The sequence below is a fragment of the Monodon monoceros genome, unplaced genomic scaffold, assembly GCF_005190385.1.
Source record: "Monodon monoceros isolate NGI ecotype Baffin Bay Population unplaced genomic scaffold, NGI_Narwhal_1 Super_Scaffold_3, whole genome shotgun sequence".
Taxonomy (NCBI): domain Eukaryota; kingdom Metazoa; phylum Chordata; class Mammalia; order Artiodactyla; family Monodontidae; genus Monodon; species Monodon monoceros.
In genome coordinates this window covers 40,224,461-40,241,686 of record NW_021703780.1, presented here as the reverse complement: position 1 = coordinate 40,241,686, position 17,226 = coordinate 40,224,461, and the positions used below count along the sequence as shown (strand labels likewise).

The window sequence follows — 17,226 nt, the reverse complement described above, 5'->3', positions numbered from 1 at the left end:
GGTAACCATAAGTTTGTTTTCTGTGTCTGTGAGTCTCTTTCTGTTTTGTAAATAAGTTCATTTATCTCATTTTTTTAGATTCCATATGTAGGTGATATCATACGGTATTTGTCTTTCTCTCTCTGGCTTACTTCACTTAATATGATAATCTCTAGGTCCATCGATGTTGCTTCAAACAGCATTATTTCATTCTTTTTTATGGCTGAGTAGTATTCCATTGTGTATATGTGCCACATCTTCTTTATCCATTCATCTGTCCGTGGACATTTAAGTTGCTTCCATGTCCTGGCTATTGTAAATAGAGCTCCTGTGAACACTGGGGTGCATGTATCTTTTCAAATTAGAGTTTTCTCCTGATATAAGCCCAGGAGTGGGATCAACAAGCATTATGTGACATATATATAAAGGAGGCATGAGGCAGGGCCCTGTCTCTGTGATCTGCTCCCCCAGGGGCCCCTGTCCAGGTTCCCAGCACAACCGTCTTCCTGTGTTTCTGCTGCGGGAGCACTGCTGATTGTGGAGGCACTGCGGCCAGGGAGGGGTCTTAGAGGCTGTGAGCCCAGCCCTGTGCCCTCCTGGGATTCCCTCCTGTGACGGGGAGCTCACTGCCTCCCAGCACGGCTCATGCTATCGTCAGGCCCAGTCCCCGTGCCAGCGTTTCACCGGGATCCAGAATCCTCTATCCCTTCACGTCACACTTTAGAATAGGATTTTCCAACTCATGCCTCCTTTCCAGAAGTAGAAAAATCTGACATCCTTTCTGGAGTTTGGGCTTGTGAAAATCATTGATGCTTTATCTGTGTCCAGAATAAAAATCAGGTAATAAAGAACCTGTTTCTGGAATTCTGATTGGCACTCTCTTAGGTTGAGTTCCCTAGAAGCAGAGTCTACAGTGGGAGAATTATTGAGGAGGGGTCCCAGGAGGAGTGTGAAGGCGCCGAGCAAGGAGGTGGTTTCGGGGGAAGAGAGGCCTCAGGCTTATCCCCCAGGGACCACTGCAGGCGGTCCCCTCCTGCTGCCAGTGGATGGAGGACACCCCTTGGGGGCTGGGGGGAAATGTAACTTCCCAGGCATCTGTGGGCAAGATGGGGGTGGGCCAGAGAAAGGATGCTGATGTGAATGGTCAGCTGCCAATGTCCACAAAACCTGGACACAGACAGGGCATGGGGTGGTGGCCCAAGGTCCTCTGATAAATCTCCCGTGGGGAAGAGGGCACGCGTCCGCCTCCCAGGGGGGGTCCCACTCTCAGACCTGCTTCTGGGCCCCTCCATTCTACTCAGCACAATCCAGGATGCTCCGAGTTCCACGGGGGTCTTCTGACCACTGCCTCTCTACCCAAGAAGGGCGGCGGGGTGGAGAGGGGTGGGGAGAGCAGAGGGGGGCTTTGAGGGCAGGGCTGCAGGCCAGGGTTTTCCCCTGAGCCCCGCATGAACCGAGCTCCCTCCTTTTGCCCTCCCTCCTCAGACTGCCTCTTCAAGGTGTGTCCCATGAACCGCTACTCGGCCCAGAAGCAGTACTGGAAGGCCAAGCAGACCAAGCAGGACAAGGAGAAGATTGCCGACGTGGTGCTGCTGCAGAAGTTACAGGTGTGTGCACGTGCAGGTGTGTGTGCCCTGTCCCAGGCCGCATGCCTCAGTGAACTGTGGACTGCACTTCAGCTGCCAGCCAGTCCTTCAGCTGGACACCACAGTGCAATGAACGACCTGTGCAGCTGTACATGGAGTTACCAGGGGCTCCTAGAGACAGTGGCTCCAGCGAACCTGATTTAAGAACTAGTCTTGACCTCACCCCTCATCTTATAGAGTTGGAGCCTGGGGCCCTTCAAGGGGACTGGGCCATTGTGCTCATCCTACGAGTTGGCAGTGGGGCTTAGACGGTCCCTGGGTCTCTGGCCGACCTTGGTGTGTGGTGTGAGGGCCTGGTGGTTGCTCTCAGGCCTCTCAGTTTACATCCTGGGCGGTTCTCTCTGGACGGAGCTCAGGGCGTCCAGCCCAATCCCCATGGAAAAGAGAGTGGGAGGATTGGCTGTGGTCAGCAACGTTGCAGCCTGCTTCTGAGACCCTCCCCCGGACCTGGGGCCCCGCCCCCCGTCAGGCAGACCTTGCTTCCCGGTATCCCCTTCTCTGAGGAGGTGGTGTGAAATGGGCAAAGGGTGGGCCCGGGTGGGCCCCACCCACAGCTGTGAACTGGGCTGGAAAGAGGGGGCTGGGTGTGGGCTGCTGAGCTCTGTTATAAATAAGGTCGTCTCTCATCCTGGGCTGGGGGCCGTCGCAGCTTCTTCCTGCTGCCGCCACAGGCCCAGGCTGAGCTGTGGATCTGGCTGGGCATAGGGTATTCACGCGTGCGCAGACACTCAGAACCACACGTGGTCACACAGCCGTACACTGTAGGTTTGTGGAGAGTCACGTGGTACCTGGCATGGCTCCCCAGCAGCCATCCTCCCACCAGCCTCCGGCATGAGGCCCGGATAATGGGACTGAGGAGATGAAAGGGGCAGAGGGGCCACTGCCCTCAGAGAGAGCCGGTCTGATGGAGGAGACAGAGCCCCCACCTCCAGGACCCCCCAGTCTGATGGAGGAGGCACAGTGTATCCTCGGGCAGCTTCCAGTCTAACGGGACAGAAGAACCTAAAATGGTGTCCTCAGTGGGATGCAAACCAAATCCTGGAGGCATCAGGGTTGGATCTGTCAGAGTTGGATGTGGCTCGTCAGGGAAGGCTCCCTGGAGGCGGTGGGCTAGGAGCACACACAGTTTGGGGAGGGAGGGTCACAGAGGAGTGAGGGTGGGGGGGAGGAGGAAATGCCGCCAAGCACACCTGCTGGTGTCTGGGCTGGGCCAGGGGTCCCCTGTTGGGGCACCAGGGGTCTGGTGAGGCAGGGGAGTGAGGCACAACCTTAGGTTATCTGCTGGGGGTGTTGGGGCATAGGGGGCTCACAGGCCTGCTGGCTGCCCCCTCCAGAGGGAGGTGGCGAGGAGGGGCCTGAGGGGAGGAATCTGGTGCCGCTGGCTCTGGCCTGTACACGCTCTGAGCCTCGTTCTCTCGTCGGTAGTGGGAGGAACAGGCCAGATGGCCTCAGGAGGGTCGCTCTGGGTGCAGTGCCAGGACCTGCATGTGTGTGGGGGGGTGGGAAGATGTGTCCCTTCAGTAGCAGGCTTCTGGGCCCACCCTCCATCTCTGTGCATGTCTGTGCAGCATGCGGCCCAGATGGAGCAGAAGCAGAATGACACAGAGAACAAGAAGGTGCATGGGGACGTCGTGAAGTACGGCAGTGTGATCCAGGTGTGACGCCGGGGCAGGTGTGGGGGTGAGGGGTGCCAGTGCCATGGCACCAGCCAACCCGGGACTGTCTCTGTGACTGCGTGTCTGCCTCTACATGTGCCCGTTGCTGTGTGGCCTGAATGGCTGTGTGCATGGGTGTGTGTTCAGCACTGTGGCCACCAGCACAGATTCTGGAGCCCCGAGGTCCAGGTTCACATCTTGGCTCTGTGACCTGGGCAAGCTACCTCACTTCCCTGGGCCTCTGTTTCCCCAAATGGACAATCAGGCCAGTGATAGTACTTCCCTCTGGTTGCTGTAAGGTTCCTCGAGCTACTACTCTTAGGGTGTTTAGAACAGCGCTAGCTCTTTGTGTGATCACCTGGGTGCTGGACTGGGTGTGTGACTGTGCGTGTGGCCATGTTTGTCTCGGTCTGTTTGTCCAAGGGCCCAGTGTGCCCCCCCCAGCCCCCCCCTTTCTGATGGGCTGGCCTCCTGGGGTGACCTCACCCCCACCCCTCCCCACTGCTTGGCCCCCCGCCGCCTCTCAGCTCCTGCACATGAAAAGTAACAAGTACCTGACCGTGAATAAGCGGCTGCCGGCCCTGCTGGAGAAGAACGCCATGCGGGTGACACTGGATGCCACGGGCAACGAGGGCTCCTGGCTCTTCATCCAGCCCTTCTGGAAGCTGCGGAGCAACGGGGACAATGTGAGGACAGGGCTGGGGGGAGGGGCCTGCTGGAAGGCGCAGGCCACAGCGCCAGGGGGGCTTCTCTAGGGTCTTTGGTGTGGGGGCTGCATGAGCTCATGCCTGTTTCTTAGGGGGCAGACTGGCCAGAGGGAAGCCTGGGGGCCCGGCCGTCCCCACCCTCACTCTGCTGCATTCTGTCCCCATAGGTGGTTGTCGGGGACAAGGTGATCCTGAACCCTGTCAACGCTGGGCAGCCTCTGCATGCCAGCAACTATGAGCTCAGTGACAATGCTGGCTGCAAGGAGGTGAGCGGGGCGCTGGGCTGAGATAGGCTGGGGTCAGGGGCCTCTCACGGGAGTGCTTGCACCTGGACAAGTGTCTCCCGAGCACAAAATACAAAGAAACTGTAAGGGACTAAACCTACCCGCACCCATGCACAGTCAGGGCAACGATGAACAATAAGATACAAAAACGCCAAAAACCAGCTGCCACTTCTGAGGTCCCAGGAGCAAAAGCCAGGTACTGCACACGATCCCCGCACCACCAAGGGGGCGCCACCGAGGGGGCGGGCAGATCGCCTAAGCCACGCCTCCGACCTAACCCATGGATCCGCCCCTGACCTCAGCCCATTTAAGGGACCAGCTTGCCCGGCCTCAGGGAGCAAGCAAGGGCACCTGTTCCTTGTTTTCACTCCCTCGTGCTGTAGCCTTGCCTGAATTTCTCATCTGGTCTCTTATCTATTTCTCCTGATTAAAGAGGCCAAGAACCTGGGTCGGTAACAGGGTGGTGGGCTGATATAGGCTGGGACCTAGGACCCTTTATGGGAGTGCTTGCCCTTGCACCTGGACAAACATCTCCTCAGGCCACAAAATACAAAGAAACTCTAAGAGACTAAAAGGAACTGCACGCGTGCACAATTGGGGCAGGTTGTGAACAGTAAGGTACAAAAAGGCCGAAAAAACCAACTGCCATTTCTGAGGTGCTGGGAGCAAAAGCAGGGTACTATGCAGGGCACCACCAAGGGGGTGGGCAGGCCACCTAAATCGCCCCTCCGGCCCCATCCATGAACCCGCCCCCCGCCGCCTCGCCCCCCACCGCCCCGCCATATAAGAAGAGTGAGCAGGGCCACCTGTGTCTTAGTTTCCCTCCCTAGTGCTGAAGTAGGAGTCCTGCTAAAGCCTTGGCTCAATTTTTCATCTGGACTCTTATTAACTTCTGTTGATTAGAGTCCAAGGACCCTGGTTGGTAACAGGGCCAGCCCGGCAGTGGATGGGTGTCCACGTACCCCCCCCCCCCACCACCCAGGGTTGCTTCCTCCAGTCCTGTCTACAGCTGGAGGGGCTGGGTGGGCCTCCCTGCTCCCTGCCTGTCTCCCAGTGTCTGCCCACATTCTCCACCCCACTGGGTGGCGGCCCCAGGGCAGCTGGGCTGGGGTTTGGGGGCCCTGGTTGGGAGAAGACACCCCCCTGTGCTCTAATGGGGGCTGGGCTGGCCTCCTCTCACCCGCTTCGGGTCTTAGGCACAGGCCCACTCCCCAGCGGGTGGGGGCCTGCCCGGCCTCACGGGTCTCTGTGCGCTTCCGCAGGTCAACTCTGTGAACTGCAACACCAGCTGGAAGATCAACCTGTTTATGCAGTTCCGAGACCACCTGGAGGAGGTGTTGAAAGGGGTAAGGACTGGAAACTCCCCGGAAACAGCCCCGCCCCACCCCCACAGGTCCCCCTGCCTGCCTGCCCCCACCTTCCGAGCACCCAGCTCTGCTCCCTGTCTGGCCCTCCCCTCCATGCTGCCCCTTCTCTGCCTCTGCACCCCCATCCGGCCTCCCTCCACTCCCACAGGGCCCTACCCAGCGGCCCCAGCTGGTCCTCGCCTTCTCTTGTCTCTGGCCCCACAACCCCCCTGTCCATCCTTTCCCAGTCCGGGCTGCTCTCACTTTGCTATCTTGCTAAGGGGGTGGCAGTGGAGTGGGGGTCCCCATCCCCCCACCGTGGGGTGGGCCCAGATTCTTTGAGCACCCTGTGCCCTCGACACCTCTCCACGGTTCTAGGCCAGGCCCCCTGCCCTTTGCCCTGTGCCCTCTCGGACAAGGATGCGAGGCTGTTGGGTCGGGGCCTGTAGGACATAAGGGGTTGGCAGGAGGGGCCGCCCTCTCGGAGGGCTAGGTGTGCACCCCACCCTTGGCTTGCTGGCTCAAGAAGGAGCTGCGCCAGTATCTGAGACAGGTGGGCTCCTCCCCCGGGAGGGTCCTTGTCTGCCCCAAGCCCACGCCCTGCCGCCTGCAGGGAGACGTGGTGCGGCTGTTCCACGCGGAGCAGGAGAAGTTCCTGACGTGCGATGAGTACAAGGGCAAGCTGCAGGTGTTCCTGCGCACCACGCTGCGCCAGTCCGCCACCTCGGCCACCAGCTCCAATGCCCTCTGGGAGGTGGAGGTCAGATCCCTGCTTCTGGCGCCTGGGCCCCAGCCCTCCCCTGCAGCCCTGGGCTTCCCCCGCTCCTCCTCCCCCTCTAGGGTGGGAGGTCCACCCTCATCCGTCTCTCGTCTGAGCCCCTCTGCAGCCAAGGGGCCAGAGAGGGTCCCAGAGCCATCCACCCAGAGCTCTCCAGGCCTGCGGTGCCCCTCCCCGCCATGCCTCCCCTTCCCCAGCCAGCCCCTCCTTCCTGCCTGACACGCCTGCACCCTCCAGGTGGTCCACCATGACCCCTGCCGTGGAGGAGCTGGCCACTGGAACGGCCTGTACCGCTTCAAGCACCTGGCCACGGGCAACTACCTGGCTGCTGAGGTGAGTGGGGAGGCAGAGGGCATCCTGGGAGCTCAGGCCGTGCGTGCACGAGCATGTGTGCCTGGCACCCGTCTGCACAGAGATACATGTGTCTGTGGACCCTGGCTTCTCTGCGCTCATGCATCTACTTAACAAATATTGTCAAAGACGTGCATGACTGTGAATAAGTCTCACAAATACGACTGTGTCTCCTGCTATGTGCCAGGAGCTATTCTAGCCACTGAGGATACAGCAGTGAGCATGACTCCCAGCCCTTGTGGAACTTACATTCCACATCCTTGTCTGTCCGTAACGCACAGGCTTGTGTATATTGGGGCATTCATGTGTGTATGTCTGCGTCCATCTGTGGGTCTTTGGAGAGGGGCCGTGAGGGCAGGGCCTGGGGCTCTAGTTGGTGCCTCCTCCATGTCAACAAGGAGTGGCATGAGTTTGGGGGCTGGGATGGGCACCCTTGGGAGGTTGGGGGGGGGTTCCTGACTGCCCCAACCCAGGGCCATATGTAGACTGTATTTTGGAGTGGGGGGTCATGTGGATAGCCCCCCTATCTTGTATCTCTGAGCAGGAGAACCCCAGCTACAAGGGTGACGCCTCTGATCCCAAGGCAGCGGGAACGGTGAGGACCAGAGAAGGGTTCCAGGGCTGGGAAGAGTGACTGTGCACAGCTCTGGGGTGGGCGGGGGTGGGGCCGGGGAGGCCGCGAAACCCTGGGAGGTGGGCTGGAGGGAGACGGCCTCTCAGGTGGGATCCTGGGTGGTTTCAGGGGGCCTGAGAGGAGGAAGGGGCTCCTGCCTGAGTTGAGGTCCTCACCACAGGGTGCCCAGGGCCGCGCAGGTCGCCGGAACGCTGGGGAGAAGATCAAATACCGCCTGGTTGCTGTGCCCCACGGCAACGACATTGCTTCTCTGTTTGAGCTGGATCCCACCACGCTGCAGAAAACCGACTCCTTCGTGCCCCGGTAGGTAGGCGCTGTGTGCCTGGGCACCGGCGGGGGTGCCCAGGCTGGCACCTGGACTCCCTGCACCCCCCACTCCTCTGTCCTTCTGAGGTCCTTTGGCCTCAGGACCTGCCATGAGTTGCCCCTCTGGGGATGCAGCTCTGAGGCCTGTAGGCATCTCACCACCACTGAATGCTTGCCATGTGCCCGGCCCTGGGCCCTGCACCCTGGGTGCCGCCTTGTGCTAGTTCTTTATCAAAATGCCTTTGCTCCAGGGCTTCCCTGGTGGCGCAGTGGTTGAGAGTCTGCCTGCTGATGCAGGGGACGCGGGTTCGTGCCCCAGTCCGAGAAGATCCCACATGCCGCGGAGTGGCTGGGCCCGTGAGCCATGGTTGCTGAGCCTGTGCGTCCGGAGCCTGTGCTCCGCAACAGGAGAGGCCACAACAGTGAGAGGCCCACATACCGAAAAAACAAAAAAAAATGCCTTTGCTCCAGTGTTCTTTAAAGCCACTCAGCCTGGGGCTCAGGCACAGGCGGCATGACAGCTTGTCCAGGGTGCATTGGATGCGATGGCTGGACCTCCTGACATTTAAGGCCCCCCCAACCCCGAGATTCTAAAATGTAACATCAAGAAACTTCCCGGGTGTCAAGCAGGCTTTAGCATTGACTGGCTGGCTGATCTCAGGCAGCTGACTCTGTCACTTTGCCCCAACTTCCTCACCTGTGAAGTGAGACTGTCAAGTTGCCCGTCAGCAGGGCTGATGGGAGAATTAATTGAATCACTGTAGGCCCACGATCCCTTATTGGAAACTTGGGGCCAGGTGTATTTGGAGATTCAGATTATTTTTCATTTCTGAATGTTAATTGTATTTCATAATCAAAGACATGAGTATTTCCGCCGTGAAACGCATGCGTAGTTGACACTAAGTGGGATAGTTTAAATAGCCTCATTTGTCCCAATGAATTTGGGTCCTGAGCTTGTAGTTAAGCCTGGGCTTTCAGAGCTTGGTTCTGGGGAGAGCGGGCAAGGCATGTGGGCCTGGGAAAGCGCAGCAGTTAGTACAGAGCCTGGGGGCCATGTTGCTGGTCTCTCTTCTCTGGCTCAGGCTCCTCACCTGGAGGGGACCCGTGCCCCTGTCCTACAGCTGCTGGGTATGGAGGCAGGTGGAAGATGGGAAGCCCCAGGGGTTAGAGCGGGCAGACTGCCGGGTCACGCTCCGTGGCGCACTCCCCCTGCTCTGTCCGCCCCCCTGCCTGCAGGAACTCGTATGTCCGGCTGCGGCACCTCTGCACCAACACGTGGATCCAGAGCACCAACGTGCCCATTGATGTCGAGGAGGAGCGACCCATCCGGCTCATGGTGTGGGCCCATCGGGGCTAGGGGGCTGGGCTGGGGGCTGGGCTGGGGCCCAGGCTGGTCCCTGAGTGCCCTGCTGACCTCTGTCCCTGCAGCTGGGCACGTGCCCCACCAAGGAGGACAAGGAGGCCTTCGCCATTGTGTCAGTTCCTGTGTCCGAGATCCGAGACCTGGACTTTGCCAACGACGCCAGCTCCATGCTGGCCAGCGCCGTGGAGAAACTCAACGAGGGCTTCATCAGCCAGAATGACCGCAGGTGGGCCTCAGGGGCAGGGTTGCCGAGGTTACCTGAGAGCCCTTGTCCTCCTGGGGCCTGTGTTTCACAAACAAAGGAGTCACAAAGCAGAATCTGGATAGGCTGGGTGGGGGCAGGGTGACAGAGGTGGGGACTGGTCCCTGCGGGGCCCTGGCTGACCTTGGACCCCAGCCTCACTGCTCACATACTCCAAGAACTAGCCTTTTGATGGAGCCATCATTACCCATGTTTTACTGATGGTGGGATTGAAGCTCAGAGAGGTTAAGAGACTTGCCCAAGGTCACTCAGCTAGGAAGTGGTGGATGGAAATGCAGAGCCCTTCACATCAAACGCCCTGCCTGTGCCCTGTTGGCTCTTTGCAGATGGGAGTATCCTGAGATTCTTTGTCTGGAGGGCACTTTGGATCCTGGGTGGGTGGGGTGAGGGGTGTGTTTGGAAAGCAGCTCGGGGTGAAGCTGGGAGAGAAGTGGAAGGCAGATGATGGGCTCTGTGCTGTGACAGCAAGGCTGGCACGTGCGGAAGGGCTGGTTGCCCCAGGGGGCATGTGACGGGGGTCCTGGGGGGTGCCCAGGGTCGGCACCTCACACTCGTCACCCCTGGCATCCCTTTGTGAAGATTTGTTATCCAGCTGCTGGAGGACCTGGTGTTCTTCGTCAGCGACGTCCCCAACAATGGGCAGAACGTGCTGGACATCATGGTTACCAAGCCCAACCGGGAGCGGCAGAAGCTGATGAGAGAGCAGAACATCCTCAAACAGGTGGCCATGCACATGCATGGGGGCTGGGGGGCCTCGGGGAAAGGCCAGTGACCAGGGAACAGGACACCTTTTTTTTTTGGCCACGCGGCGTGTGGGATCTTAGTTCCCTGACCAGGGATTGAACCTATGCCCCCGGCATTGGAAGCACGGAGTCCCAACCGCTGGACCGCCAGGGAAGTCCACTCCTGCTTTTTTTTTTTTAAATTTTGGGAAAGGACGTCTTGTGAACGTGAGCTTGCCTTTTCCCATCTCCAGCTGAGCTGCAGTCTCCCTGATGTTTCTCATCAATTCCTTTTAAAAATTAAAAAAAATATTATTATTTTTAAAAAATGGAGGTATGGTTGATCTTATCATCTCTTAAAAAAAAAACAACACCCGCAATATTTATTGCGCTCTTACCATGTACCAGGCACTGCCCTAAGTGCCCTACATGAATCGACTCATCTGATCCTCCCAACCCGGGGAGAGCTTATTTATTAATCATTATCCCCATTTTACCCATGAGGAAACTGAGGCACGCAGAGGTTGGAGTAACTTGACAGAGAATCCACAGCTAGGAAACAGCAGGGCCAGGATTTGCACTCAGATATCAGGCTGAGAACTTGAGCTTTTTTTTTTGTTAAATAAATTTATTTATTTTATTTATTTATCTTTGGCTGTGTTGGGTCTTTGTTGCTGTGCATGGGCTTTGTCTAGTTGCGGCGAGCGGGGGCTACTCTTCGCTGCGGTAAGCGGGCTTCTCATTGCAGTGGCTTCCCTTGCTGCGGAGCATGGGCTCTAGGCACGCGGGCTTCAGTAGTTGTGGCACACGGGCTCAGTAGTTGTGGCTCGCAGGCTCTAGAACGCAGGCTTGGCGTTTGTGGTGCACGGGCTTAGCTGCTCCGTGGCACGTGGGATCTTTCCAGACCAGGGCTCGAACCCATGTCCCCTGCATTGGCGGGCAGATTCTTAACCACTGCGCCACCAGGGAAGCCCAAACTTGTGCTTTTTAAAAAAATTTTTTTTCTAAATTTTTATTATGAAAATTTTCAAACGTTGAGAAAGTATTGAAAGAATAGTACAACGAACACTGCCTGAATTCACTTGTTACCACTTTGCCAGCCTTGCTTTATGTAACCCTACATCCCCACATCCATCCTTTTGGACAAGGCAGGCCTGTGTCTGGTCTCTTAAGCTCTGGCCACACGGGCCTGGCCTGCCTTTTCTCTTAGCCTCAGACCCCTGAGCTGCAGTAAGCTGCAGCTCTTCCCCCAGAGGCTGAGCCAGGCCCAAGATCTGAGTTGGGATTAGAATTCACGTTGGGGAGGGACAGGCTGAGGCCAGCGTTGGGATTCCAGCCAGGAGAGGGGAGTGAGAAAGGGGTGGGCGGGGGTCATGGTCTAGCTTAGAATCAGCTCAGGGTTAATGTCAGGGTGGCTTCCAGGCAGGGTCAGTTCGGGGCTTAGAATTCTTGGGACAATTAGGGGTGCAGGCAGATGTGGGGATCCCTCCTGACTCTCCCTGCTCCCCTAGATCTTTGGCATTCTGAAGACCCCGTTCCGTGACAAGGGGGGTGAGGGCCCCCTGGTGCGGCTGGAGGAGCTGTCGGACCAGAAGAACGCCCCCTACCAGCACATGTTTCGCCTGTGCTACCGTGTGCTGCGCCATTCCCAGGAGGACTACCGCAAGAACCAGGTGGGCTGCCCGCCGCCCTGGAATGCTGCCCCTTCACCTGCTGGCCGGCTCGCTCCCTCCCTCACTCCTGCTCTCGTTCACTCAGCAGGTGTTCACCAAGGCGCACCGCGGTGTGCCAAGCGCCGTCTCAGGCCCCAAGGATGAGGATGCTGCAGGGAACCAAACCAGAGAGTAGGGCTGTCCTCACAGCGCACAACCTGGCTCCATCCTTAGAGGGGCCTCATGCTGGGTTTAACTCTCCACTGTGGCTGTCTTGAAATTCTTAATTTTTGAACAAGAGTCCTGCTATTTCTTTTTTTTTAATATTACCTCTAGTTTATTTATTTATTTATTGAAATATAGTTGATTTACAATGTTGTATGAATTTCTACTGTACGGCAAAGTGATTCAGTTATACATACATATACATTCTTTCTTTAATAGTATTTTCCATTATGGTTTATCATAGGATATTTTTTTTTAATTAATTAATTTATTTATTTTTGGCTGCATTAGGTCTTCGTTGCTGCGTGCAGGCTTTCTCTAGTTGCGGCAAGCGGGGGCTACTCTTCGTTGCAGTGCGAAGGCTTCTCATCGAGGTGGCTTCTCTTGTTGCAGAGCATGGGCTCTAGGCGCGTGGGCTTCAGTAATTGTGGCGTGTGGGCTTCAGTAGTTGTGGCATGCGGGCTTAGTTGCTCCACGGCATGTGGGATCTTCCCGGACCAGGGCTCGAACCCGTGTCCCCTGCATTGGCAGGCGGGTTCTTAACCACTGTTCCACTAGGGCAGTCCTATCATAGGATATTGAATATAGTTCTCTGTGCTCTACAGTAGGACCTTGTTGTTCATGCATTCCATATATAAAAGCTTACATCTCCTAACCCCAACCTCCCACTCTGTCCCTCCCCGAACCCCCTCCCCCTTGGCAACCACCAGTTTGTTCTCTATGTCCGTGAGTCTGTTTCTGTTTCATGGATAAGTTCATTTGTGTCATATTTTAGATTCCACATATAACTGATATCATATGGTATTTGTCTTTCTCTTTCTGACTTACTTAGTATGATAATCTCTAGTTGCACCCATGTTGCTGCAAGTGGCATTATTTCGTTCTTTTTTATGGCTGAGTAGTATTCCATTGCATATATGTACCACATCTTCTTTATCCATTCATCTGTTGATGGACATTTAGGTTGTTTCCATGTCTTGGCTATTGTAAATAGTGCTGCTGTGAACATATCTTTTTGAATTATAGTTTTGTCTGGATATATGCCTAGGAGTGGGATTGCTGGATCATATGGTAATTCCATTTTTAGTTTTCCGAGGAACCTCCATACTGTTCTCCATAGTGGCTGCACCAACTTACATTCCCACCAACAGTGTAGGAGGGTTCCCTTTTCTCCACACCCTCTCCAGCATTTGTTATTTTTAGACTTTTTAATGATGGCTATTCTGACTGGTGTGAGGTGATACCTCATTGTAGTTTTGATTTGCATTTCTCTAATAATTAGTGATGTTGAGCATCTTTTCGTGTGCCTGTTGGCCATCTGTATTTCTTCTTTAGAGAAATGTCTATTTAGTTGTTCTGCCTATTGTTTGATTGGGTCGTTTTTTGTTGTTGTTGTTGGGTTGTATGAGCTGTTCGTATAGTTTGGAAATTAAGCCCTTGTCGGTCGCATCATTTGCAAATATTTTCTCCCGTTCTGTAGGTTTTCTTTTCATTTTGTTTATGGTTTCCTTTGCTGTGCAAAAGCTTTAAATTTGATTAGGTTCCATTTGTTTATTTATTTTTTTATTTCTTTTGCCTTGGGAGACTGACCTAAGAAAACATTGGTACGATTTATGTCAGAGACTGTTTTGCCTATGATCTCTTCCAGGAGTTTTATGGTGTCATGTCTTATATTTAAGTCTTTAAACCATTTTGAGTTTATTTTTGTGTATGGTGAGAGGGTGTGTTCTAACTTCATTGGTTTACACGCACTGTCCAACTTTCCCAACACCACTTGCTGAAGAGACTTCTTTTTCCCATTGTACATTCTTGCCTCCTTTGTCGAAGAGTAATTGACTGTAGGTGTGTGGGCTTATTTCTGGGAAGAGTCCTGCTATTTCATTTCCACCGGGCCCCACCAATCATGTAGCTGGCCCTGCCAAACAGACAGGGTCCCTCCCTCGTGGGGGTTTCACTCTGGTAGGGAGATGGATGGTGAGCTAAATAACTATATTACATAAAACTGCCCTCTGCCCGGAGCTGGCATCCTCTCCTGGACCCCTTAGCTTCCTAGGGTCGGGGTCCCCTGCCGGTGTCGGGTCCTTGTCTGGGGCCCTGGGAGCAGTGTTCTCGAGCAGAGGTGGGCTCCCTGTGACCCCCAGCCCGGCCGCCCCCCAGGAGCACATCGCCAAGCAGTTCGGGATGATGCAGTCCCAGATCGGCTACGACATCCTGGCCGAAGACACCATCACGGCCCTGCTACACAACAACCGCAAGCTCCTGGAGAAGCACATCACCAAGACGGAGGTGGAGACCTTCGTCAGCCTGGTGCGGAAGAACCGGGAGCCCAGGTGGGCCCCCCTCCCCTGCCATACCACCCCCCTCCCCCCTCCCACTGCTGCCCGGGGGAGAAAGCTGCTGGTGCTGGCTGTTAAATACTGAAATCCTTCTGCACTTGTTGACAAACTGCCACCTCTCTGAGGCCCTGGCCCCCCCAGCCTCTCCCTATGTCCCCTCCCATATTTGGCCCAACCTAGCAACAAGGGGGTTGACTCCTGGTAGAGCAGGAGGCCCCCAGACCCTTCTCCAGCGGCCAAGCCAGTGCCTGCATTGGACCAGTTAAATATTTTGAATATCACTCCTTCCTTGTGTCTCCTTTCCTCTGACCCCCTGGACTCCCATCTAGCCCCAGGGTGATGACTGTGGGTCATTCCTCCCCAGGCAGCCGGGAGTCCATATCCCTGTCTACAAGCTTTGAGAAGGTTGCAGGAGCAGCAAACTCCAAGTGCCAGGGAGCTGGTGCTGCCAGCTGGGGAAGGAGGAGGGTGGGCTTTGTCCCCACTGGGGGGCCACCTCTGAGTCCCTCACCACACCCCTGCTGTCACCACTCCAGGTTCCTGGACTACCTCTCTGACCTGTGTGTGTCCAACCACATCGCCATCCCCGTCACCCAGGAGCTCATCTGCAAGTGTGTGCTGGACCCCAAGAACAGTGACATTCTCATCCAGACCGAGTGAGCCGGCTGCGCTGTCTCCTACCCGCAGCTCACATCCCCCCCGAGGCCTCCACCCTGCCCGGACCCCCCGCTGCCTTAGAGCTGGGGCCCTGTCTGGGTTCACGCTAGAACCTGCAGGCTCTCTGCAGATACCCAGTACCTGCTGTGTGGCCAGCTCGGAGCTCGGCACTGTGTGGGGGAGGGGATGGGGGCACAGAGGAGAATGAGCCCAGGCCCCTGCCTTCCAGAAGCTCATGGTCTGTCTGGGGTCACAAGCTGGAGGTGGGTCCCACAGGGGAGGCAGCCTGACTGGCCCTCGGCCCAGCTCTGGGAGGGGAGGTCTGTGTGGCCGGGGGTGCTCGGGGAGGGCTCTGGGCCCCGCTCCCTGTGATGGGTTCCGTTGGTCTGCAGGCTTCGGCCCGTGAAGGAGATGGCGCAGTCCCTTGAGTACCTGAGCATCGAGTACTCAGAGGAGGAAGTGTGGCTCATGTGGACCGACAAGAACAACGAGCACCATGAGAAGAGCATCAGGCAGCTGGCCCAGGAGGCACGGGCCGGCAACGCCCACGATGAGAACGTGCTCAGCTACTACAGGTGCCTCATGCTCCTCCCAGGGGGCCTCACCAGGCCCTGCCCCGGGACGAGCCCCAGCAGCTTCGAGGGGGCTCCTGCCTCCGCCTTCGCCAGGGAGGCTAAGTGATGGGTGACTGGGCGGCCCGAGGAGCACTGGGTGGCCTGAGGCCGGGCTCAGCACAGTGATGAGGCCTGAAACAAACCCACACCTGTCTCCATACATTCGTATTTAAAAAATAAGAATACTAGATAACACTCATCAAAGGCTCACTGTCTCGTGGGCACTGGTCAAAACACTCACCCAATCACTCATTTCAGCGTCACGAAAACCCTGTGAAGTAGAGACTATCATTACTCGCATTATAAAGTTGGGGAGACAGGCACAGAGAGGTAAAGGAACTTGCCCAAGGTGACACAGCTGTAAGCAGGGAGCCACGATCCAAACCCAGGCTGCCTGGCCATGGAGCCTGGGGTAGGTAATGCAGGCCTCCGAGGAGGAGGCAGAGGGCATGACTTGGTGCAGAACAAAGCTTCCTACAGCCTTCATTTCTGTAGCTCTTCCACCCTGGTCTTGCACCCTCCCCTCCTCTGTCTCCCAGTCTTGCCCTCAACCCCCTGCCCGAGCAGGGTTCCTCTTACCGAGCTCTCCTCCCTTCCCCCTCCCAACCTTTCTCTGTGCCATCCCTCTTCCCATGAAGACCTGTCCTGGCTGAGCGAGAAGCACCTTCCTCCTTAGCAAAGAGGGGAGATTTGCTATTACTCAATCCCAGACTGTGTTTCTGTCCACTTGGCTTGCTCAGAATTGGGTCCTGTTACGGTGGCTGGTGCGTGGTTTAACCTAAGTCCCTTTGCCACTTTCTCAAGTCCTCAGCAGGCCCAGGCCTGTGCCAGCAGCCCTTGCGAGCCCACCTGCCACGTCCTCACCGTCCTCCCTGCCCCGCAGGTACCAGCTGAAGCTCTTTGCCCGCATGTGCCTGGACCGGCAGTACCTGGCCATCGATGAGATCTCTCAGCAGCTGGGCGTTGACCTCATCTTCCTGTGCATGGCGGACGAGATGCTGCCCTTTGACCTGCGTGCCTCCTTCTGCCACCTGATGCTGCATGTGCACGTTGACCGTGACCCCCAGGAACTGGTCACGCCCGTCAAGTTCGCCCGCCTCTGGACTGAGATCCCCACGGCTATCACCATCAAGGAGTGAGCTGGGCGGAGGAGGGTGGGCAGGGTTCGGCTGGAGGGGGAGGATCTCAGGGGACCCTCATGCCTCGCCGCCTCCACCCCCAGCTATGATTCCAACCTCAACGCCTCCCGAGATGACAAGAAGAACAAGTTTGCTAGCACCATGGAGTTCGTGGAGGACTACCTCAACAACGTGGTCAGCGAGGCCGTGCCCTTTGCCAATGAGGAGAAGAACAAGCTCACCTTTGAGGTGGGCTGGGGCTCAGCAGCACGCTGGCTTGCCCCCCCCGGGTCTTGGTCACTCCCCAGGGTAGGGTGTGGGATATACGACCTCACTTCCCTCAGTGCCCCCGCCACTGCAGGGAGACCTCATAGATTGCTGGGAGGGAGGCTTCTCTCCTGACGCCCCGGAGAGGGCTGCCTCCCCCTCGTCCACTCACCACATCAGCCCAGGGCTGGGTCACGGGCCCCTGGCAGGAGCCACCCGCCACTTCTTGCATTTCTGCCCTGTCCTCCCCACAGTGGCCTCCTCTGCAGGCCTCTCTTCCTCGGTAACCCTCTGGGGTCAGGCTGCCCTTGTCTGGGACTCTTG

General features: G+C 56.7%; 1 protein-coding gene across 5 annotated transcripts in view; it reads left to right on the top strand.

Annotated features, from left to right (window-relative positions):
• Nucleotides 1–17,226, top strand: part of ITPR3 (inositol 1,4,5-trisphosphate receptor type 3) — a 66,936-nt gene that overhangs the window by 22,923 nt on the left and 26,787 nt on the right. For all 5 annotated transcript variants that reach the window (XM_029242139.1, XM_029242137.1, XM_029242140.1 and 2 more), the window contains exons 3-20: nt 1,465–1,586; nt 3,194–3,280; nt 3,808–3,966; nt 4,155–4,253; nt 5,534–5,617; nt 6,231–6,377; nt 6,633–6,728; nt 7,291–7,341; nt 7,541–7,683; nt 8,923–9,022; nt 9,115–9,275; nt 9,891–10,032; nt 11,545–11,706; nt 14,068–14,240; nt 14,783–14,902; nt 15,296–15,478; nt 16,401–16,652; nt 16,740–16,884. In XM_029242139.1, the coding sequence (XP_029097972.1) occupies nt 1,465–1,586; nt 3,194–3,280; nt 3,808–3,966; nt 4,155–4,253; nt 5,534–5,617; nt 6,231–6,377; nt 6,633–6,728; nt 7,291–7,341; nt 7,541–7,683; nt 8,923–9,022; nt 9,115–9,275; nt 9,891–10,032; nt 11,545–11,706; nt 14,068–14,240; nt 14,783–14,902; nt 15,296–15,478; nt 16,401–16,652; nt 16,740–16,884 (2,426 nt within the window). The remainder of the gene's footprint in view (nt 1–1,464; nt 1,587–3,193; nt 3,281–3,807; nt 3,967–4,154; nt 4,254–5,533; nt 5,618–6,230; nt 6,378–6,632; nt 6,729–7,290; nt 7,342–7,540; nt 7,684–8,922; nt 9,023–9,114; nt 9,276–9,890; nt 10,033–11,544; nt 11,707–14,067; nt 14,241–14,782; nt 14,903–15,295; nt 15,479–16,400; nt 16,653–16,739; nt 16,885–17,226) is intronic.